The sequence below is a fragment of the Rhinopithecus roxellana genome, chromosome 13, assembly GCF_007565055.1.
Source record: "Rhinopithecus roxellana isolate Shanxi Qingling chromosome 13, ASM756505v1, whole genome shotgun sequence".
Classification (NCBI taxonomy): Eukaryota; Metazoa; Chordata; class Mammalia; order Primates; family Cercopithecidae; genus Rhinopithecus; species Rhinopithecus roxellana.
This window is the reverse complement of record NC_044561.1, coordinates 100225005-100249393: the sequence shown is the minus strand read 5'-3', so window position 1 is coordinate 100249393 and position 24389 is coordinate 100225005. Positions and strand designations below refer to the sequence as shown.

The 24389-nt window shown below is 41.6% G+C and overlaps 1 protein-coding gene, 1 non-coding gene and 1 pseudogene across 3 annotated transcripts in view; 1 reads left to right on the top strand and 2 right to left on the bottom strand.

Moving 5' to 3' along the window:
* C13H20orf194 (chromosome 13 C20orf194 homolog) overlaps positions 1–24389 on the bottom strand; it is a 168672-nt gene that overhangs the window by 106516 nt on the left and 37767 nt on the right. For both annotated transcript variants that reach the window (XM_010378967.2, XM_030914275.1), the window contains exons 7-8: positions 13561–13638; positions 2155–2253 (exon numbers count right to left, since the gene is read on the bottom strand). In XM_010378967.2, coding sequence (XP_010377269.2) covers positions 2155–2253; positions 13561–13638 — 177 coding nt within the window. The remainder of the gene's footprint in view (positions 1–2154; positions 2254–13560; positions 13639–24389) is intronic.
* Positions 14077–14185, top strand: LOC115892981. The gene has a single exon (XR_004052946.1). It is a non-coding gene; the product is annotated as a U6 spliceosomal RNA (small nuclear RNA).
* Positions 15878–16315, bottom strand: LOC104674604 (annotated as a pseudogene).

Below are 24389 nucleotides of genomic sequence, written 5' to 3'. Positions count from 1 at the left end.
TGTCAATGGAGTGGGAAAAATGGGTGGAAAGAAGAAGGCAATAAGAAAAGAGTAACAGGAAACGACAGTGACACTTGAGTATACCTTTTGGAATCTCTTTCACTCGTAGAATCATAGTAATAGAAAAAGGAAAAAGAACCCTGAAAACTGAAAAGGGTATCAGTGAGATGTGGAACAACTTCAAGTGGTCTAATGTAGAAGCTAATGGAGTCCCTCAAGGAAAGAAGAGAGGTTTGGAACAGAAAAAAAGTTTGAGGAATAAAGAGAGAACACTTTCCAAACTTAAAGAAAACTATAAATCTACAGACCTAAGAAGCTCAACAAAATCCAAGCACAAGAAACGAAGAAAACTACAGCGAGACACACCATAATCAAACTACTCAAAATCAGTAATAAAGAGAAAATCTTAAAAGTTGCCAGAGGGGGAAAAAAAAAGGCCTGCTATATTCAGAAATTAGGATAAAAGACTACAGTATGTACAAAGATTAGGATGAAGGACTTCTCAACAGAAATAATGCAAGCAAGAAGACACTGAAGCAAGATCTTTCGAGTATCAAAAGGTAAAAACTGTCAATCCAGAATTTAGACATGGCAAAAATATATTTCAAAAATGAAGGTGAAATAAAGATTTTTTTCCAGACATTCAAAAGCTGAAATAATTAACCATCAGAAGATTAATACCACAAAAAATATTAAAGACCATCCTTCAAGGAAAAGGATGACAAGGAGAAGTCTGGGTCTACACAAAGGAATGAAGAGCACCAGAGAGAGCAACAACATGGGCAAATATACTACATTTGACCTTAGCCAAAAGGACCAGAAGCAACACACGGGCAAATATGCAAGACTTTTTCCCCATTATTTAATATCTTTAAGAAAGGTAATTGTTTAAAGAAAAATAAGAGCATTGTATTGTGGGGTTTATAAAATATGTAAAGGTAGCCGGGTGCGATGGCTCATGCCTGTAAACCCAGCACTCTGGGAGGCCGAGGTGGGTGATCACTTGAGATCAGGAGCTCGAGAACAGCCCGGCCAACACGGTGAAACCCCATCTCTACTAAAAATACAAAAATTAGCTGCACATGGTGGTGTGTGCCAGTAATCCCAACTACTTGGGAGGCTGAGGAAGGAGAATTGCTTGAATCCTGAGGAAGGAAGAGGTTGCAGTGAGCTGAGATCATGCCACTGCACTCCAGCCTGGGCGACAGAGCGAGACTCCATCTCAAAAAAAAAAAAAAAAAAAAAAAAAAAGTAAAGGTAAAATGCGTAACAACAAAGATTAATTCCAGCTCCAAACCATCAGCAGGAGGGTTTGCTCTGAGCCACAGGGGAGCACAAGAGAGTTGAGGGCTGCAGTGAGTACCCAAGAAGGCTAGAATGCAAGCTTAGAAGGGTTCCTTGGATCCTTCCTGGTGATTAGTTTTTGAGGCTGTCCTGTGTCTTGGCTGTCAATCTAGATACTTCAGGTTTACTCATGAGCCTGGTAACTGCTGACTAGCATTATCTGCTTGGAAAGACATCTTGGCATTCATTATCTGGAGGTTAAACTGACAAAGGTGTGCTACTCCCATGTGGAGAATTATTCCTACGTCTATTAATCAGTGCCCAGAATTCCTGGCACCACCACACTGCAAAGCAAAAATACTTTTTTTTTTTTTTGAGACGGAGTCTCGCTCTGTCTCCCAGGCTGTAGTGCAGTGGCCGGATCTCAGCTCACTGCAAGCTCCGCCTCTCGGGTTTACGCCATTCTCCTGCCTCAGCCTCCCGAGTAGCTGGGACTACAGGCGCCCGCCAACTCGCCCGGCTAGTTTTTTGTATTTTTTAGTAGAGACGGGGTTTCGCCGTGTTAGCTAGGTTGGTCTCGATCTCCTGACCTCGCGATCCACCCGTCTCGGCCTCCCAAAGTGCTGGGATTACAAGCTTGAGCCACCGCGCCCGGCCAAAAATACTTTTAATGGAGAAGCCAGCACACAAAAAAAGAGTTTTTTATAAAGGGTTGGCATGGGGGGGAACTTCTTTATGGTATACAACACAGCTTAAAGAAATGATAAATTAGAATTGATAGTGTTGTATTTTGAAAAAAATTAAATAAAAAATTAAAACAATAAATAAATTAACCATTTTCTTCTCTTCTTTGACCCTTCCCTTACATACCTCACCCGCCTGAGATTCTGAAAGTTCTAGCAGGAAAGGAATTTCTGTGTCAAAATTAGCGAAGAAGCTAGTCCACTGATGTTCAAAAGCCACCAAATCCTGGGGAAAAAAGGAAAAAGTTAACGTGTTTGGTCACATAAAGGAGGTATTTTAGAAAGCGCAAATTATGAAACTGTAACTGATCTCAAAACACCAGATCATTTATATATGTTATTTTAAAAGTTAGTAGCAAATCACTAGTACATGCTACTTATATGGACGAATCTCAAAAACATTATACCAAGTGAAAGAGCTAGATATAAAAAAAACTACCTGATATGTGGTCCATTCATGTGAAATATTCAGAAAAAGCAAATCTGTAGAGGCAAAAAGTAGACTAGTAGTTGCCTAGGGTTGGGATGGAGACTGACTGCAAGTGGGCACAAAGGAACTTTCTGGGCTGATGAAAACGTTCTCTATAAATTTACTAAAAATAATTTAGTTGTACACTCAAAATGGATGAATATTATAGCACATAAATTATACTCCAAATAAAGCCATTTAAAAGGACAGCTAGGAGCAGGGGTTCACGTCTGTAACCCCAGAACTTTGGGAGGTTAAGGTGGGAGAATCACGTGAGCCCCAGGAGTTCCAGACCAGCTTGGGCAACAAGACGAGACCTCGCCTCTACAAAAAAAAAAAGAAAAGAAAAGAAAAGAAATGAGCTGAGCTTGGTGGTGCGCACCTGTTGTCCCAGCTACTTAGGAGGCTGAGGTGGGAGGATCGCTTGAGTCCAAGAGGACCAAGTTGGAGTGAAGCGGGATTGTGCTGCTGCACTCCAGCCTGCGTGACAGAACGAGACTCTGTCCGAACAAATGAATGAATGAATGAATGGACAGTAATGATCCTTAAACATCTTACTTTAGCAACCCTATTGGGAGGAATTTACTTACAAGGCACCTAAAGGATGGTACCATGTCCAGTGCCAAAAGGGTCACATCTGAGCAGCTTTGTTGAAGGACTGGTTGACTTTAAAGGGCAGGGTGGCACAGAGCCCTCTCCTTTCTTCTGCTCTCTTTCTAATAACCACATGAGTACTGAGAAACCCTAAACCCTTCTTAGCTGACTTTCCTCTACATGTGGCCTCCATTCCCCACCCCAGCTGCTTTTTAGCATCCTCTCTGAACTCCTTCTTATTCTCAAGCACTACAAATTGCTTTTTGCTACTGGCTTTTCTTGAAGGCATCATCAATTAACAACAACAACAAAAAAACCCCATCAGTTAGGACTTGCTTAAGATACTCCTCAAGTATTATCCTTGTCCTTATTTTGAAGTTGCTAATAATTTGTACTCAAATTGGACAGTCATCTTCACTGTCAATTTTGCACCATGGAAGGGTATGTATGTTAGGCACCCAGTCTCGTGCCTTGCTCATAGCAGGCATTCTGTTTGCTGCACCAAAACTCACTGGCCAGATCTATGCCCTCCTCCTCTCAAGGATATACAAGTACTTAGACCTCTGTGCTAGCCATGTACTGACTCTACTTCTGGCCCTAGACATAAAGCACAAAGCAACACTGCTGGGAAAACAATGTAAACATTCTCTACTTGCTGTCCAGACTATCCATTATCTACATCTATACAGATGTGTGTGTATCTATGTATACATATGTACACATGCATATTATATATGATACTTACCACATACATACACACACACACACACACAAAATTCTGGCCAGGTATGGTGGCTCATGCCTGCAATCCCAGCACTTTGGGAGGCTGAGGGGATCATTTGAGCCCAGTAATTTGAGATCAGCCTGGGTAACACAGTGACACCCCATCTCTACCCCCAAAAAAAATTCTTTTTAGTCATCATGTAGGTGACAGTGCTGATAGTGTTTTCTGAGTATGTTTTATATATAATGTAGGATAAAACAAAAAAAAATCTGTGCGTATACAGGTATCTATATATACATACAAACACATATTAGGAGGAGGGAGACAGAGAGAGAAAGAGATAGAAAATATTTCCTAGCTCTATCTACTGAAGAGATCTAGAAACAATGGTCAAACCAGCAGCAATGAGTACTTCTAGCACTCAGACTGTGGTGCTGAAATACCACTTCTCATTCAAAGAAACCAGAACATTTTAGAGAACTGACTGAGTGTGGGTCTCAGACAGGAAATGTACAAGATAAGGCTGGGATATCTTAACATAGCAGCTGGCAGGAAGTTATCAAGGACTATTAATTCTGTTAAAACAAGATTCTGTTAAATTGTGAACCAACTTGAAGGGAGTTCATTATCCAAAGACAGAAAAATTTGAGCATCACTGAAGATGGCAATTGCAATGGATATAAACACATCAAATATGTTTAAATCTGAGTTCAAAATATATACAATATACATATATACAATATATTTATGTATATATATACAATTGGAATAACACCATTGTGCAATGATGAATTGAGGATCTAATTAATGAATCAAGAATCTAGGGATTACACATCAACTGCTGTTCACAAAACGAGAACCAATTAGACATTATGTGCTTCTTGATAAAGAATATAACACCCTGTAGGAAGTAGTCGTTTCTCCAAAAATCAACCCTGAAACTGATTAAACCTCTAGATTCAATTACCAATGATCAGGAAATACAGGAGACAGGGGAAAATGTTAAACTACATCATGGGAATACAATTAAGAAAATTTCAAATGGGGCAGGCGCAGTGGTTCATGCCTGTAATCCCGGCACTTTGGGAGGCTAAGGCAGGCAGATCTCTTTAGGTCAGGAGTTCAAGACCAGCCTGGCCAACACGGAGAAACCCCATCTCTACTACAAATACAAAAATTAGCCAGGCATGGTGGCACATGCCTGTAATCCCAGCTACTGGAGAGGCTGAGGCAGGAGAATTGCTTGAACCTGGGAGGCGGAGGTTGGAGTGAGCCAAGATCATGCCACTGCACTCCAGCCTGGACAACAAGAGTGAGACTCCATCTCAAAAAAAAAAAAAAAAATTTTCAACTGATGGCAACTATAAGACAAATGATCTAGTTTCTTCACCAGACAGCTAGGGGGCAGGGGAACAAAGAGATAGAGAAAACCTACAGATTAAAAGAAACCTAAAACACACACATGCATACAGGGCAGGCAAACAAAACTAAACTATGTTTATAAAATACATTTGGATGATAAAACTGCAAAGAAAAGTAAGGAAATGACTACCATAGAATTCATGATAGTGTTATTCTTGCGGGAAGAGGAAGGAGATAATGGTTCTGTTGCTTTGCTTTATACTAAGTTATTAGATTGTACATCAGTTTTATGCTATTTTCTGAGTCTGTTATTTTAATTATTTATTTATTTATTTGAGACAAAGTCTTGCTCTGTCACCCAAGCTGGAGTTCAGTGGCGTGATCTCAGCTAAATTTTTTGTATTTTTAGTAGATATGGGGTTTCACCATGTCGGCCAGGCTGGTCTCAAACTCCTGACCTCAAGTGATCCGCCCGCCTTGGCCTCCTAAAGTGCTGGGATTACAGGCGTGAGCCACTATGCCTGGCCATCTATGTTATTTTAATAATGAAAAGTCTTTAAAAGCAAATGCCTAAGTATTATTTGTTCACTACAGAAAACAGAATAAGAATCACTGTAAACACGTTGGGAAATGTTCTCTCAACTTATTTTTACATAGTATTTTATATATACAAATGTGTATGTACTTGTAACTGGTAATCTGCAGGGTCCTGGGTTAGAATGCCTTGCCATCCCACCTCTGTGGCTTGGCCTGATAAACCAATCCTTTTGGGTCTGGGTTTCTGGCTCACTGCTATCAGGTCCAGTCAGTGCCCTGTATCCTGGGCCCAGGGCAATCTTTCCACTTTGGCACTGGATTATCCCCTTATAGACTCTGGAGATAAATACACTTCTAGCGCTCCCAACTAACACTTTAACCGCAGACTTTCAACGTCTGTCTGACCTCTCTGGTCCCAGATCTACTCTCCTTCTCAAGTTGGCTGTCATTCACATTCCGACAGTTAAAGAAAGTTTCAACTCAGAAAAACTTGTGCTTGAATCTCTGCCTCTTACTGGCTGTGTAACCTTGGGCAAGGAACTTAACCAGAGCTTCAAATGCCTTATATAACTGGGATGACTACTACCTACCTTCCAGAGATATTATAGGAATTAAGTGAAATAACCTGTATCAAGTGCTTATTATCAGATCTTGCACACTAGATATCTTCAGTACTGCCTCTACTGCAGGTCAGCCCAAGGCTGGCTGTGAGAAAGATGGTAATTGCAATGGATATAAACACATCAAATATGTTTAAATCTATGAGTTCAAAATATTTATATATATACACATATAAATATATATTAATTACATGTGTTATATATAACATGTATACAGAAGTATATACATGTTATACACAACACACATAGATATATATAACATATATAAACATGTGTGTATATATATGTAAATAAATATATACAACTGAGCCTTCCCCTCAACATCCTGACACTTGTCTGCTCTCTCTCAGATACTCAATGCACATCACCAGCCTCAGGGAAGCTGTGCCCAAAGCCACCCATCTCACAGTGCATCTTTGCCTTCCTTACTTGGCTCTGTCCAACCTCTTCAGCTTTACCAGAATGCTTCACTTTTGTGAGACTTAAAAAAAACAAAAAGGGACCGAGTGCGGTGGCTCATCCACTCTGGGAGTGGGCGGATCACCTAAGCCCAGGAGTTTGAGACCAGCCCAGGCAACACAGCGAGGCCCTGTCTCTACAAAAAAACACAAAAATTAGCCAGGCGTGGTGGCAAGTGCTTGTAGTCCCAGCCTCTCGGGAAGCTGAGGCGGGAGAATCACTTGAGACTGGGAGGCTGAGGTTGCAGTGAGCCAAGATAGCACTACTGCACACCAGCCTGGGCAATACAGTGAGATCCTGTCCCCCAACCCCTACCAAAAAAAAAAAAAAAAAAAAAAGGCTATTAATACAGAATACACTGTGTTTCAATTCTATTAGAAACAGACTCAGGAGGTATATTTACAGTTAAATGGCCTACCTGGTGACACCCATTTTGGTTTGGGTCTATGACAGGAAGCAGTCAAACAGTTAAGCAATATCAATTCTCTGCTGACTTGTAGGTGAAAAACACTGTGTGCTTTAGGAGTTACAGAGAAGAAGATAAGCACTCTGTTCCCCAAAAAATCACCCCTGAGGGAGGTGGATATCTCAGTACTAATTATAGAATAAGGTAGAATGAATCATTAAGTACTGCCTTTAGCTCCATGTACATTCTATTTTTCCAGTGCAAGATGCAATGACTCATACTAAAAATCACCAGCATTCTGTATGAAATGTTGTTTTATGTATATTGTCCTTTTAAATCTTCCTGACATCTTTGTTACTTCTCTATGCCCACTTTAGAGAAGAGACTGAGGCACCAAGCAATAAAGTGACTTACCTGAGGATTCAATACTAACAAGCAGCAAAAGCGGAAAAATATCTAGACAAGATACCTAGGACCTGTGTGCTTACCAGTAGACACACTATTCTCCCAACTTTCCCCAACATAAACACTGAATTTGTGGAAATGGATACTGTTGTAAGTAAGTGGAACTGGTGAGGTGGATGGAAAGTTTATCATTCAGATTCTTCAAGGCCAAATCCAGAAGAAAGCAACAGAAGTCAGGAACCATGCCACTGTGCCTTGGCCCTTAGCCAGAGGACAAGGATACTGAACTTCAAACAGAACTCTTGGCTCTAGGCTGGCATCCAGCAGAAGCAGCTCTTGGGTGGCTCCAAGTCCATATTCATTGTACCCTCCCCAAGTTACGCAAGGACTAGCTTAAATACCAGGGAGGGCAAAGCAGCCACATTAGAGCACCTTCTCTCAAAATTCAGCAGAGGACAATTCTGGGGCTTTCAGACAGCCTCCTTCCCTCTCTGTCTAGAATGTTCTACCACCTTCTCCCTTTTCTGGAAAATCTCTGATTACCACACATGACTCCTCTGAGAAGCAATCCTGAGCACTTCCAGGCAGAGTTATCACCTTACTTTATTATTTCCAAATACAGTTAAATCTGGCTCTCAGCCTCTACTTTTTGGGATGGAAGTCCACTATCACACATCATAAGGGCTTCCTTCTCTTTCTTCCAATCACCTAAGAATACCAAGCTCATAGGAAGTCAGAAAACTAGGAAAGAGCCTGCTCTACAGCCCATGGTGATCACCACCGCTGCTGCTTCAGTTGCATGATGTCACTGCTGTTCCAGGTGCAATTAAAGATGCTCTCCCGAGTGGACCCTATCCACTGACTCTAGGGACACCAGCAATGTTCTTAAAACTACAGTGCTATTCTGGCCTCTATGTGTGACCTGCAGTCTCCTCAACTGAGGAGACTGCATGCAGATACTACTAAATTACCTGTCTCTCTCTTCTTTATCTGTGGTTAAATGGTCTTCCTAATTCTTATATTCTCTGTATATTTGTGCATTTTCACTTTTTTTCATAATTAGGTTAGCCAGGGGATGATGATGTTTTTTTAAAAACCAAAAATTTCAGATGTTACTTTTCTTTTACATTCTTCTTTAATTAGAAATGTTTAAACAGAGGCTGGGTTCGGTGGCTAATGCCTGGAATCCCAGCACTTTGGGAGGCCGAGACAGGCAGATCACCTTAGGTCAGGAGTTTGAGACGAGCCTGGTCAAGATGGTGAAACCCCGTCTCTATTAAAAATACAAAAATTAGCCAGGCATGGTGACGCACACCTGTAGCCCCAGCTACTCAGGAGGCTGAGGTATGAGATCACTTGAACCCGGGAGGTAGAAGCTGCAATGAGCTGAGATTGCACCACTGCATTCCAGCCTGGGTGACAGTGAGACTCTGTTTAAAAAAAAAAAAAAAAGGAAAATTTTAAATAGAACAGATGTTCAATTTTATCAAATGCCTTTTTTAGTATCTATGGAGTCATTATAAAAGGCTCCAAGAGGAAAAATTCGTATAGCAATTACACTAATAGATTTCCAGATATTGAACTAAATATAGAACCCTTAAAAAACCCTACTTCATAGAATTTTATTTTAATATGATACTAGGTTCTGTTTGCTAATATTTAACTTAAAATACTGGTATCAATATTCATAATAGTGGTCTGTAGTCTTCATTTTCTTCAGTTTCTTTTTATGAGTTTTGATAACAGCTAATTTCTTTTTTTCAGATCCAGTGCTGTCTGAATTTTTTTTTTTAGCTAATTTCATTAAAAGTTTGCAAGATGTTCTTTTTCAGTGCTGTCTGGTCTGATTTAGTTCATCACTACATTAAAATGTTTTAACGGTAGGATCTGAACTTTTATTTATTTTTTTTAGACAGAGTGTTGCTCTGTTGCCCAGGCTGGAGGCACGATCTCAGCTCACTGCAACCTCCATCTCTTGAGTTCGAGTGATTCTCCTGCCTCAGCCTCCCAAGTAGCTGGGATTACAGGCATGTGCTACCATGCCCAGCTAATTTTTGTATTTTTAGTAGGGAAGAGGTTTCACCATGTTGGCCAGGCTGGTCTCGAACTCCTGACCTCAGGTGATCCACTTGCCTCGGCCTCCCAAAGTGCTGTGATTACAGGCGTGAGCCACTAATCCTGCCTGAATTCAGAACCCAGTTCAGAACCTGGCTGGATCTGAACTTTTAAATAGCTCTCAAACTATATTTGAAGGTTTTAGGAGAATTCACTCATGAAATGTGTTCCTGGTAATTTCTCTGCCTTTTTAAAATCAGTTATTTTAGATTTTCTATCTATCCTGGGGCCTATTTTAATTAACCTTTAACCAAATGTATTTGCATTGAAGTGACGCAATTACTTTCTTATGACTCTTAACTTCCTTGTACCTATCACTGCCCTCTTTTTTCTTCTTTTGAAATTTCTGCTTTCTCCCTTTTTTTTTTCTTGTTAGATGAGTTTATTAGTCAGGTTATTGCTTACAGGTCTGCAGGCTGGCTACGGCTCAGCTGGGCTGTTACAGTCTGTTCTATGTATGTCATTTCAGGACCGACACATACCTGGGAAAAGTTCTCATGTCAAGAGTGTAAGAGGGCAAGAAAAATCACATAAGAACACCGAAGGCCTCTGGTCAGACATGTCATGTTATGACCAATCACCTTCCATATGACCAGGGCCAACAGTGTAAAGGAAAGAATACTCACTGTTAACTACAACAAGGGCATGAAGGGGAAAAAAAGTTATAAAAAAATATGTAACCTACCACAATTAAGCTACCAGTTTCTCTATTTCATTATTCTCAGGTTCAAAGTACCAGTGCTGGCATTATGTATGAGTTCTACCACTTTCGTATGTTCTATTTCATTATTTTCTGCTCTCCATGCAGTGAATTCTTTCCTTACTCTTCTCTCCTTCTTCACTTGGCTACTTATTTTCAATTAAAAATTTCTTATAAGCACTCCTTTAGCTGTTTTTCAAATACTCTGATATATAGTGTTTTCATTACTTAAATTATTACTGAGGCTGGGTGTGGTGGCTCAGGCCTGTAATCCCAGCACTTTGGGAGGCCAAGGTGGGCAGATCACTCGAGGTCAGGAATTCAAGACCAGCCTGGCCAACATGGCAAAACCCCGTCTCCAGTAAAAATACAAAATTAGCCAGGTGTGGTGGCATGTGCCTGTAATCCCAGCTACTCAGGAGGCTGAGGCAGGAGAATTGCTTGAACCTGTAGGGTGGAGGGTGCAGTGAGCCAAGAACACGCCACTACACTCCAGCCTGGGTAACAGAGTGAGACTCTGTCTCAAAAACAAAACAAAAACAAAAAATTATTATTGAGTGCTAGTGTTTACCTTGTAACTAATGTAAAAACCTTAATGCTCGGGCCGGGCGCGGTGTTTAATGCCTATAATCCCAGCACTTTGAGAGGCCGAGGCGGGCGGATTATGAGGTCAGGAGATTGAGACCATCCTGGACAACACGGGGAAACTCAGTCTCTACTAAAAATACTGGGCGTGGTGGCAGGCGCCTGTAGTCCCAGCTACTCGGGAGGCAGAGGCAGGAGAATGGTGGGAAACCAGGAGGCAGAGCTTGCAGTGAGCCAAGATTGTGCCACTGCAATCCAGCCTGGGTGACAGAGCGAGACTCCGTCTCAAAAAAAAAAAAGAAAGAAAGAAAGAAAGAAAGAAAAAACCTTAATGCTCAATTTCCTTATCTCTGACCATGTTCAATGATAAAATTAGTGTACTTCTTTTTCCTACTCCCTCCTTCCTCACCCATCCAGCTTTATCTTTTACTGTTCATTTCACTTTGTACTGTTATTTATATATTTATTACTTAATTTTTCAGGTTGTTTTTTTTTTTAAAGATGGAATCTCGCTGTTGTTGCCTGTGCTGGAGTGCAATGGCACAATCTTGGCTCACTGCAACCTCTGCCACCCGGGTTCCAGCAATTCAAGACCACCCTGGGCAACACAGCAATACCCCATCTCTAGAGAAAAATAAAAAATTAGCCAGGCGTGGTGATGCATGTCTGTAGTCCCAGCTACTCAGGAGGCTGAGGTGCAGGAATCACTTGAGCTCAGGAGTTCAAGGCTGTAGTGAGCTACGATTACCGCTGCACTCCAACTTGGGCAACACAGCAAGACCCTGTCTCTAAAAATATATATATATATATTTTAAATAAATAAAATAAAATTTGGGTGTTATGTTTTTGTTGAGGATTTTATTATAGGTGTTTCGCTTCATTTTTTTTCTGCTATGGAGAAACTCAAGGCCACCCTGCATTTTTCTAGTTTATCTGTACCTGGATGCCAAAGGATTTTACTGTTTTTTGGGGGGATTCAGGGCTTAGGGCGAAGTCTAGTAACTTTATTAGAATATGTCTCAGTGTTGACCATTGTTGGACAATTTTCTCTGGGGCATGGTATATCCTTTTCTTTTTTGCTTTCTTGAGACTGAGTCTTGCTCTGTCGCCCAGGCTGGAGTGTGGTGGTGGGATCTCAGCTCACTGCAAGCTCCGCCTCCCGGGTTCCTGCCATTCTCCTACCTCAGCCTCCCGAGTAGCTGGGACTACAGGTGCCCACCACCACATCTGACTAATTTTTTGTATTTTTAGTCAGGATGGTCTTCATCTCCTGACCTCATGATCCACCTGCCTTGGCCTCCTGAAGTGCTGGGACTACAGGTGTGAGCCACCGCACTCGACCTCTTTTCTTTTTCATAGATGGAGTCTTGCTCTGTCACCCAGGCTGAAGTATAGGGGCATGATCTCAGCTCACTGTAACCTCCACCTCCTGGATTCAAGCGATTTTCCTGCCTCACCCTCCTGAGTAGTGGGGATTACAGGAGTGCATCATTGTGCCTGGCTAATTTTTGTATTTTTAGTAGAAATGGGGTTTCACCATGTTGGCCAGGCTGGTCTTGTACTCCTGACCTCAGGTGATCCGCCTGCCTTAGCCTCCTCACCAGGCGTGAGCCACTGTGCCCGGTCTGCACTTTTCAATATGTAGATTCAAACCTTCTGTGCTTTCAAGGAAATACAATTTTTGAAACTGTATCTTTTCCTTTCCTTATGATTCTTTTACTTTATTTTCTCAGCATGCCCACTCAAAGGGCCTAAAACCAATGTCCTCACAGAAGCAAGAAACATACCTAATGCCCAGATCTTGGTTGTTAAATATTGTTCCTCGCTAACTGCACTGAAGCTCCTTGGAGAAATGGCTAATTCTAAGTCCATGACCATGCATATCGATCTACGGCCACCGAGTGACACTACTGACCAGCCTAACCAGAGTACAGAGTCCTAAAGCTTTAGTTCTGTTTGTTGCTCCTCATTGCAAATTTCCCCCCAATCCTGATATAGACAGGCCATGTATTTTTGTAAATAGTTTCCTGGGAACACAGACATACCCATTTGTTTAAAGACTGTCTAGAGCTGTTTTCATGCTACTGTGGCATTGTCAAGTAGTTGCCACTGAGACCATAAGGCATACAAAGGCTAAAATATCAATAACTAGACTTTCACAGAAAAAGTTTGCCCCCCAGCTCTAATCCTTGATTCCTTTAAGCCATAATCTCATCTTTTTATCTTTTCATGCCAGAGAAAGCCTTCTGCATTGTTTTTCTAAAGTCCAGTCCAACAGAAAGAATGCCTTTAGGTAAAAACCTAAACCAAAGGCCAGGCAGGAAGCCCTGGTTTTGCCTCCAGTGAGGTTACCTCAGAGCACAAGAGGGAGCAGTGTCACTTGCCAGGCTCCTTTATACCCCCAAGGAATTCAAGACAATAACCAAGAAAGAAACTGCTCTATTTTTTGACTAAGGCAAACTAAAGTATACTTTGCATTTCTTCAAATTAAAGATCACTAGCAGGTCACTGAGCTGGATGTATACTAATATTTAAAAGTTACTGTTTGGCTCCTTACATCTGAAAGCAAACTCTCCAGAGACATAGGATCCATCTTGCTGTAGACATTCCATAGATTCAAACTCACATCCTGCAACTGCAACAGAGAGCAAAAACATTGAAATAATTAAGTCAGTATCATTAGGACAATCGGAATTATTTTCTGATGTTCAGAAATGACTCTTTTGGTGTAAACTAGTGTGAATAGAATAATAAATCAAAATTTTATGAGTTATATTAGCACCTATACATATAATGTTTTCCCATACAAGGAAACTATTTTTTCAGAAACTTTGGTACCAATTATCTTCAATAATGGGCACATATATATTTATACACACACACATGCACATATAGACTTGTATATTGTGTAAAATTTTTTGCCTTTGTTTTAAATAAAATTTTAATCAAAAACTCCGTGTCCATGGCTTTAAAAATCAAATGGTACAAAAGGCTTATAATAAAAAATGGTAATCCCTGACTCCAACCTTTCACAAACCCCGACTAGTCTCACTCCTCATAAGCAAACACTTAGGTGCTCCCTTCAGCAGCACATATATTAAAATTGGAAGGATACAGAGAAGATTACCATGGCCCCTGTGCAAGGATGACATGCAAATTCCAAGGATGACATGTAAATTCATAAAGCATTCCGCATTTTCAAAAAATAATTTTTTAAAAAACGAAGCAACCACTTAGAACTCACTTCATTTTCTTTAGAAACTAAATATTGACTTCTGGCAAAGATGTAGTTCTTCTACATCCATTCCTATTCCCAAACTGTTTCTTTCTCAAACTCTCAGGCTCAAGCAATCCACCCATCTCAGCCTACCAAAGTGCTGGGATTACAAGCGTGAGCCACCGTGCCCAGCCCCAAACTGTTTACACACACATATCCTAACATCATTTAATACCATAAAATGACTTTTTTGGCTTATTAATAATTTTTTTACACAACGAATTGCTTTTTTTTTGGTATGCATCAGCATTTAGTGGTCCTGAACAGAAAGTGGAAAGATGCAGCAATTTGCCAGGAGGTCAAGCCTGCCAATTTCGGGGAATCTGCTGTGCACACCTGGTTCTTTCTTAATCCCTGCTGAGGATCTTGAGAAGCAGCAGCAGCACCAAAACCAAGGCATGCACTGGATTCAAGGTTCTTTTTGTTCCAGTTGTCAGATTCCAAACTAGACCCCAGTGGATTGCAAGGATGACCAAATGAAAGCCCTGTTTAAAACTTCAATTTTTAAAAGCAAAAGCAATTACAGGAAAGTAAAACAATTCAGAGGGATCATGTGTGCTTCCAAGTGTCTTCATGTGGCCTTTCTCCAAGTTTAACCACCAAGGACTCTGAGAGCTGGCAGGTCTGAGTAACTCTGGTGACTATTCTTTTCACCTTATCAAAACCTGAGTTAAAAACAATGCATCAGCCGATGACAGCAGAGAGTGGCAGGGCTGAGGACCCAATACTCATTTCCCAGGCTGGTGGAGAGTGAATAAGTATGGTTCCAAAACTAAACAAAGTGAGGTCAAAGACTCTTTCCAACCTTACCTGATGGCTTCTGGCCAAAGCAAGGAAGTGTCATGGAAGCTGTTGCGTGGTGATGGTGCAAAAAGCAACCTGAGGAGGATGGAATAAAAAGCAGCACCCCTTGATAAAGGTGGGGGAGAGAAGATATGGGGAAAGCTCTGAATTCCTCATCAAAGGCCAATCTCAGAGGGGAGTGGAGGGGTTACAATCTATGCTTTGGCCAAAGGCGGAAGCGGAGGAGTGTGGGGGAAAGGATGATGGCTTGGAAGGGGCATCATTTAAGACTTTAAGAAACCAGTGGTGCAGGCAAAGCACCCCACACACCCAGCAGTAGTCCCACAGGCTGTGACCTGAAGCCTTCACATCTACTCTAACAAGCTCCCCAAGCTAGAGGGCTGTTGTTGCAGGGAAAGTGGGAGGTGGGAGGATAAGGGGAGAAGGCAGAGACCCCAGGCCATGTAATCAGCAGCAAGGTGATTGTGTGAGTGTCTTTGCACAGTTGAGTTAGATGTGCCCCACCAGTTATGATGGGAATCAATTTAAACAGACTTTCTTGATCCCAGAAGTTCAACTACGTGGACAGTGGCTACACTTGACAGGATGACTTGTTATAGTACAACTTACATATTTCAAATGGACAAAAAATTAGTATCATTTACAGTATCTTAACTTCCTTTGAATGGGAGCTTCCTTTCCAGTACTCTGAGGTCTACAAGACATATCTAGAAAATTTACTGCTGTGAAAAATGAAGACTGCTTAAATAGAATGTTGGGGGGAAGGGGAAGGGCCTGTGGTTTTTCTTTTTGATTAATTGCTCTAACACTGTCCTTCAGGTGGCTGAGGGAGTTTCATATTTTCTTTAGACATCATTAGGTGCCGAAGCTCTTGCAGGACAACTTTGATGCTATATGAATTCTGCCATTTTGATAGCACTGATATGGCTCTTGCGTCCACCCCTCCATTAGAACTATTAACTCCATTCATATTAATTTCTTGTTACAAATCTTACGGGGGGAGGGTGTTTCTGAGTATTTAGGTCCATATTCTATTTTAAGGCTATATATTCGGTTTTCATAAATTGTTCTTGGAGGCCCAATTATCATCCCTGTCCATGTTGTGTCATGTCTTTGTAATCTTCTAGACTCCAGCTAACTGTGTCATCTCCTACTCCTTTCTGGCTTTCTTCGAGTTCTTCCAACAGAAATTGCAAGGGACTTTTACTACTGAGCCTGTTGTGGCTGTCATCTTGCGTTGCTGTCACTTGAAGTGGTTTATTAATAATTATTGTTTACAATGTGAAAACCATGTAAATACTATTTACTGCAGGCTAAGTACATTTTACATTCCAATTTGCTTTATTATTATTCTTAGAAGTACTAACAGCTTCATTTTTTATCACCTGTATACTTTTTTTTACAAATCAATTCTGTTTTTTTCTAACAGCCCCATCCAATTTGCCTACTCCAGGGTGTCTCAACAGTAACACTATTTTCATTTTGGCTTGATATTTCTTTGTTCTGTGGGGTTGCCCTGTGCATTGTAGGCCCTCACTAGCTGCCTATAACACCTCCCCCACACAATGCAAACCAAAAATATTTCCAAACATTGTCAAATGCCTACGGGGAAGAAGAAGACAAATTCACCCCGATTTGAGAACTACTGATTTCAACATATCAGAAACTCTATCAAACTCCCTTTCTTCTTCTACCTCATTCTGGCTGGACATTCACATTCTTTGATATCATCCTGGAGCTCTCAGTTGACGGATTTGGCTCTGTGGTTTACTTGTCTCCTCTTTCTTGGTTAACTACCTTGTTTGGTGGAACACATTATCCAATAGCTAAGAAAGGATTAATGCAGGCTGGGCACTGCGGCTCATGCTTGTAATCCCAGCAATTTGGGAGGCTGAGGCGGGCAGATCACCTGAGGTCAGGAGTTCAAGACCAGCCTGGCCAACATGGTGAAACCCCGTCTTTACTAAAAATACAAAAATTAGCCAGGTGTGGTGGCACACACTTGTAATCTCAGCTACTCGGGAGGCTGAGGCAGGAGAATCACTTGAACCCAGGAGGCGGAGGTTGCAGTGAGCCAAGATCGTGCCATTGCTCTCCAGCCTGGGTGACAGAGTGAGACTCTGTCTCAAAAAAAAAAAAAAAAAAAAAAAAGATTAATGCAAAGCAAACTTTTCTCACACCTGTAATCCCAGCTCTCAGGGAGGCAGGAGGAGGAGGAGGACAGTATGAGCCCAGAAGTCCAAGACCTGTCTGGGCAATATAGAGAGACCCTGTTCTCCACAAAAAGGAAAACAAAACAAAACAAAAAGACATAAAATGTCTTTATGCTGTCCTCATGACTATGACTTTGGATTCTTTATTTTCTCTGCACTTCACCTTGGACAGTTTCTAATGCTATGGCTTCAAATTCACTAATCTTTTCTTTGGCATTATCTAATCTGTCATTAATCTCATCTAGTGTGTATTTCCTCTTTAAAAAATTCTCAATTATTGCATTCATTATTATCCAGCGTATTCCTCATCTTAGACGTAGTTTTCATCTCTAGAAGTTTGAATTTTTATTTTGTTTTGTTTTTGAGACAGGGGTCTTGCTATGTTGCCCAGGCTTGCCTTGAACTCTTGGGTGCAAGTGATCCTCCTGCCTCAGTCTCCTGGAATGGCTGAGACTACAGGCACACGGCACTGCACCCAGCTGTGGGTCTCTTTTTATATCTTCTATGGCTCAGTCTTTCCTCTAGCCTCTTGAACACATGAAATGCAGTTATAATAACTGTTTTAATGTCCTTGTCTTCTAACATTTCTGTCAGTTCTAGGTCAATTTTGAAGACTGATTACCTCATTATCAATTGTGTTTTCCTGCTTTTTTAAAGCCTGATGATCTCTGGATGCCAGACACTATGAATTTTACCTTGCTGGGTGCTAAATATTTTGGTATTCCTATAAATATTCTTATGCTTTGTTCTGGAAAGCAGTTAAGTTACTAGAAAACAGTTTGATCCTTTGGGGTCCTGCTTTTATGAATTATTAGGAAGGTCTGAAGCCACTGCTCAGTGTAGGGTTGATTTTTCCCTGCTACTGAGACAAAATCCTGCTGAGTGCTCTACCCAGGGCCCAGTGAACTACAGGCATACCTCAGAGCTATTGCCGGCTTGGTTCCAAATCACTATAATAAAGTGAATAATGCAATAAAGCAAGTCACACAAATATTTTGGTTTCCTAGTACATATACAAGTTATGTTTACAATGTACCATAGTCTATTAAAGTATGCAATAACACATCTAAAAAAATCAAATGTACACACCTTAATTTTAAAATACTTTATTACTAAAAAATGCGAACAGTCAACTGAGCCTTCAGTGAATCATAACTGTTTTGCTGGTGGGGGGTCTTGCCTCCATACTGATGCCTGCTGACTGATCAGGGTGTTGGCTGCTGAAGGTTAAGAGGCTGTGGCAATCCCTTTCCCTCCCCTTCCTTTCCTTTCCTTTCCTTTCCTTCCTCTCTTTCTCTCTCGCCTTTTCATTTTTTTTGAAATAGAGTCTCGTTCTGTCACCCAGGCTGGAGTGCAGTGGCGCAATCATAGCTCACTGCAGCCTTGACTTCTGGAGCAATCCTCCAGAAAGACTGCTTCCTTCTCAAGCAATCCTCCCGGCTTAGCCTCCTGAGTAGCTAGAACTACAGGTGCACCATCATGCCAATGAATTAAAACAAAAATCTGTTTTTGTAAAGATGGGATCATGTTATGTTGCTCAGGTTGATCTTGAACTCCTAGTCTCAAGTGATCCTCTTGCCTCAGTCTCCCAAAATACTAGGATTACAGGCATGATCCACTGTGCCAGCAGCAATTTCTTAAAATAAGACAACAATGAAGTTTGCCACATTAGTTGACTCTTACTTTCACAAAAGACTTCTCTGTAATATGCCAGGCTATTTGATAACATTTTATTTATTTATTTATTTTTAGGAGTCGTCTTGCTCTGTTGTCCAGGCTCGAGACCAGTGGCGTGATCGTGGCTCACTGCAACCTCTGTCTCCTGGGTTCAAGCGATTCTCTTGCCTCAGTCTCCTGAGAAGCTGGGATTACAGGTGCATACCACCATACCCAGCTAATTTTTGTATTTATAGTAGAGGGTTTCACCATGTTGGTCAGACTGGTCTTGAACTTCTGACCTCAGGTGATCCGCCCACCTTGGCCTCCCAAAGTGCTAGGATTACAGGTGTGAGCCACCATGCCTGGCCTTGCTAGCATTTTACCCACAGCAGAACTTTTTTCAAAATTGGAGTCAATCCTCTCAAACCATGCCACTGCTTTATTAACTAAGTTTGCGGAATATTCTAAGTCCTTTGTTGACATTTCAACAATGTTCACAGCATCTTCACCAGGAGTAGATTCCATCTCAAGAAACCACTTTCTTTACTCATCCAGAAGCAGCAACTCCCCATCCATTAAAGTTTTCAACATGAGATTGCAGCAAGTCAGTCACATCTTCAGGCTCCACTTCTAATTCTAGTTGTCTTGCTATTTCTACCAAATCTGCAGTGACTCCCTTTACTGAAGTCTTGAACCCCTCAAAGTCATTCATGAGATCTGGAATCCACTTCTCACAAACTCCTGTTAATGTTAATATTGTGACATCCTCCTATGAATCATGAATGCTCTTACTGTCATCTAGATTGGTGAATCTTTTTGAGAAGGCTTTCCATTTTTTTTTGCCCAGATCCATCAGAGGAGTCTATTGCCTAACAAAATGTATTTCTTAAATAATAAGCCTTGAAAGTCGAAATGACTCCTTGATCCATGGGCTGCAGAATGGATGTTGCATTAGTAGGCATGAAACAACATTAATCCTCTTGTACACCTCCATTAGAGCTCTTTGGTGTCTAGCTGCACTGTCAATCAGCAGTAATATTTGAAAGGAATCTTTTTTTCTGAGCAGTAGGACTCAACAGTGGGCTTAAAATATTCACTAAGTCATGCTGTAAACAGATGTGCTATCATCCAGGCTTTGGTGATCCATTTAAAGAGCACAGAGTAGATTTAGCATAATCCCTAAGGGCCCTAGGATTTCCAGAATGGTAAATGAGCAATGACTTCAACTTAAAGTCACCAGCTGCATTGGCCCCTAACAAGAGAGTCAGGCTGTCCTTTGAAGCTAGGCACTGACTTCTATTTATGAAAGTCCTAGAGACTGGGTGCTGTGGCTCACACATGTAATCCCAGCGCTTTGGGAGGCCGAGGTGGGAGGGTCTCTTGAGCCCAGGAGTTCAAGACCAGCCCTGGCAGCATGGTGAGACTCCATTTCCACAAAAAATAGAAAAGTTAACTGGGCATGGTGGTGTACCCCTGTAGTCACAGCTAGTTGGGAGGGCTGAGGTGGGAGGATGGCTTGAGTTTGGGAGGTCAAGGCTGCAGTGAGCCGTGATCACAACACTGCACTCCAGGCTGGGCAACACAGCGAGACTCTGTCTCAACAATAAAAAAATAAAATAAAAAAGAAAGTCCTAGATGGCATCATCTTCTTACACAAGGCTGTTGTCAGCACCAAAAATCTGTTTAGTGTAGCCACCTTCATCAAGTATCTTAGGTAGATCTTCTGAATAACTTGCTGCAGCTTCTAAATCAGCACTTAAGGCTTCATCTTGCACTTTTATGTTATAGAGACAGCTTCTTTCCTTAAACCTCATAAACCAAGCTCTGCTGGCTTTAAACTTTTCTTCTGCGGCTTCCTCAACATTCTCAGGCTTCACATTAAAGAGAATTAGGGCTTTGCTCTGGATTAGGCTTTGGTTTAAGGGAATGTTATGGTTGGTTTGATCTTTTATTCAGACCACTCAAACTTTCTCCGTATCAGCAATATGGTTGTTTCACTTTCTTATAATTTGTGTTCACTGAAGTAGCGCTTTTAGTTTCCTTCAAGAACTTTTTCTTTGCATTCACAACTTAGCAGTTTGGTGCAAGAGGCCTAGCTTTCAGCCTGTCTTGGCTTTCAACATGCCTCCTTCACTAAGCTTAACCATTTCCAGCTTTTGATTTAAAATGAGATAATTGTGACTCTTCCTTTCACTTGAACCTTTATTGGCCACTGTAGGGTTATTAACTGGCCTAATTTCAATATTGTTACGGTCAAGGAATAGGGAAGTCAGAGAAGAAAGAAAAAAATGAGGGAACAGCCAGTGAAGCGTCAGAACACACACATTTATTAAGTTCATCATTTCATATGGGTGCGGTTTGTGGCATCCCAAAACAATTCCGATGGTGACATCAAAGATCACTTATCATGGATTATCATAACAGATATAATAATAAAAAAGCTTGAAATATTATGAGAATTACCAAAATGTGACACAGAGACACAAAGTGAGCACATGCTGTTGGAAAAATGGAGCCAGCAGGCTTGCTGGATGCAGGCTGCCACAAACGATCAATTTGTTAAAAAAAAAAAAAAAAATGCAATGCAATATCTACAAAGTGCAACAAACCAAAGCACAATAAATTAAGATAGGCCTGTATGTGTTTTTCCAGTCTAACTGGTGAAAACAGGCACCGTTCTCAGCCCTGAATACACATATCAGGCACTAATCCTCGAATCCTTTCAGATAGGTTTCTCTTGACCTTGAGTAGTTACCACATACATGACAACACTGATCAATACTCTGCTGAGTACTGACTAGGGAAAGGGGAATCTTTGGATGGTTCTTTCTTCTTTAGTACTCTAACTGCTTTGGTCTCCCAAGACTCCCAGCTGCGTCTCCTAACTCAGGGAGTGCACTGGGCTCCACTTGGATACTCTCTTCTCTATGCCGTGTCTGCAAACTTTCTCAAAGTAATAAGCTAGTACCATCATGGGGCTCACCTTGATTGTTTCCATCACTCAGGGAATCAGGATTCCTCACTGCCTGATGCCTAGTTTCTTTTTTTTTTTTGAGATGGAGTCTCGCTCTGGCTGCAGTGCAGTGGCCAGATCTCAGCTCACTGCAAGCTTCGCCTCCCGGGTTCCCGCCATTCTCCTGCCTCAGCCTCCCGAGCTGGGACTACAGGCGCCGGCCACCACGCCCGGCTAGTTTTTTTTTTGTATTTTTAGTAGAGACGGGGTTTCACCATGTTAGCCAAGATGGTCTCGATCTCCTGACCTCGTGATCCGCCCGTCTCAGCCTCCCAAAGTGCTGGGATTACAGGCTTGAGCCACCGCGCCCGGCCTTTTTTTTCTTTTTTGGCCAACCTTACTGACCACCTTCCTGGAAGCTTTTAAAGATATTCTTTCATCCAGGCTGGGTACAGGTGGCTGATGCCTGTAATCCCAGCACTTTCGGAAGCTGAGGCAGGCAGATTACCTGAGGTCAGGAGTTTGGGACCACCCTGGCCAATATGGTGAAATCCCATTTCTACTAAAAATACAAAATCAGCCAGGCATGGTGGTGCATGCCTGTAATCCCAGCTTCTTGGGAGGCTGTGGCAGAAGAATCGTTTGAACCCGCGAGGCAGAGGTTGCAGTGAGCCAAGATCGTGCCATTGCACTCCGGCCTGGGCAACAAGAGTGAAACTCCATCTCAAAAAAAAAAAAATATTTTCTTTTATCCTTAGTGTCTGAAATGTCACGGACAGATTAAGGTTTTTTTTTTCCTCTTCCCATTCATCCTTAAGTGATTTAATTTAAAAGCTTTTATTTCTCTTTATGATTGGAAATGTTTATTTTTTAAAAAGATTTCTTCCCTTATGGTATCCCTGCCTCCTCTTTCTAGTAATTCTACTCATTGGATATTAGAATTCTTAGATCGGTCTTTTAACATTTAAAGTTAACGGGTTTTTTTTTTTTTTGAGATGGCGTCTCACTCTGTCACCCAGGTTGGAGTGTAGTGGTGCGATCTCAGCTCACTGCAACCTCCACTTCCTGGGTTTGAGCAATTCTCCTGCCTCAGCCTCCCGGGTAGCTGGGACTACAGGCATGTGCCACCATACCCGGCTATTTTTCTATTGTTAGTAAAGACGGGGTCCTGCCGTGTTGACCAGACTGGTCTTGAACTCCTGACCTCAGGTGATCCGCCCACCTTGGTCTCCCAAAGTGCTGGGGTTACAGGTGTGAGCCACCGAGCCCGGCCTAAAGTTAACTTTTAAAGTTAAAGTCTTTTAAGTTTTTTCTCATATTTTCTATATCCATGATGTTTTTATTCTACCTTTCTAAAGAGTTTCCTACCTTTATCTTCCACCCCTCTTGATTTCATCAATTATGATTTTCTAGAGCTCATATTTTCTATACATTCAGTTATTACAACATTCACGTGTTCTATGGTTGTAAAATCTTACATTTTTCTGGGCATCCAAAAAGGGTTTTATGTCTTAAGTTTTCTTCTATACCTCAAATTATCTTTGGGTCTTAATGAACGGTGTTTTTTTAAAAAAAACTTGATCTTTTTCGTTTTGGTTATTGCTGTTTAATCAAATGTCTGGTGATCTTTGGCTTCCTATTCATACTTTGAAACGAGGCAATGAAAAGGTTAACTGGAAGTTGTATGTTCCTGATAACTGATGAGCAGAGGTTCTATTACTGGGTCTCCATCCCCTTATATTCTACATGCCAAAATGTGAACAGCTTTACTCTCAGGAAGCAAAAACTACACTAGCCAATGAAATCTTTTTGTTTCGTCTTGCCTTTCAGTTTATTTATTTAATTTTTATTTATTTATTTTGAGACAGGGTCTCACTTTGTTGCTCAGGCTGGAGTGCAGTAGTTCAATCAGCCCACTGCAGCCTGGAGCTCCAGGGCTCAAGCTATCCTCTGGCCTCAGCCTCCCAAGCAGATGGAACTGTAGGCACATGCCACTGTGCCCAGCTTTTTTTTTTTTTTTTTTTTTTTTTTTTTTTTTTGAGATGGAGTCTCACACTGTCACCCAGGCTGGAGTGCAGTGGCACAATCTTGGCTCACTGCAACCTCCGCCTCCTGGGTTCAAGTAATTCTCCTGCCTCAGCCTCCTGAGTAGCTGGGATAACAGGTGCCTGCTACCACGCCCAGCTAATTTTTGTATTTTTAGTAGAGATGGGGTTTCACCATGTTGGCCAAGATGGTCTTCATCTCTTTTTTTTTTTTTTTTTTTTTGAGACGGAGTCTCGCTCTGTCACCCAAGCTGGAATGCACTGGCCAGATCTCAGCTCACTGCAAGCTCCGCCTCCCGGGTTCACGCCACTCTCCTGCCTCAGCCTCCCGAGTAGCTGGGACTACAGGTGCCCACAACCTCGCCCGGCTAGTTTTTTGTATTTTTTAGTAGAGACGGGGTTTCACTGTGTTAGCCAGGATGGTCTCGATCTCCT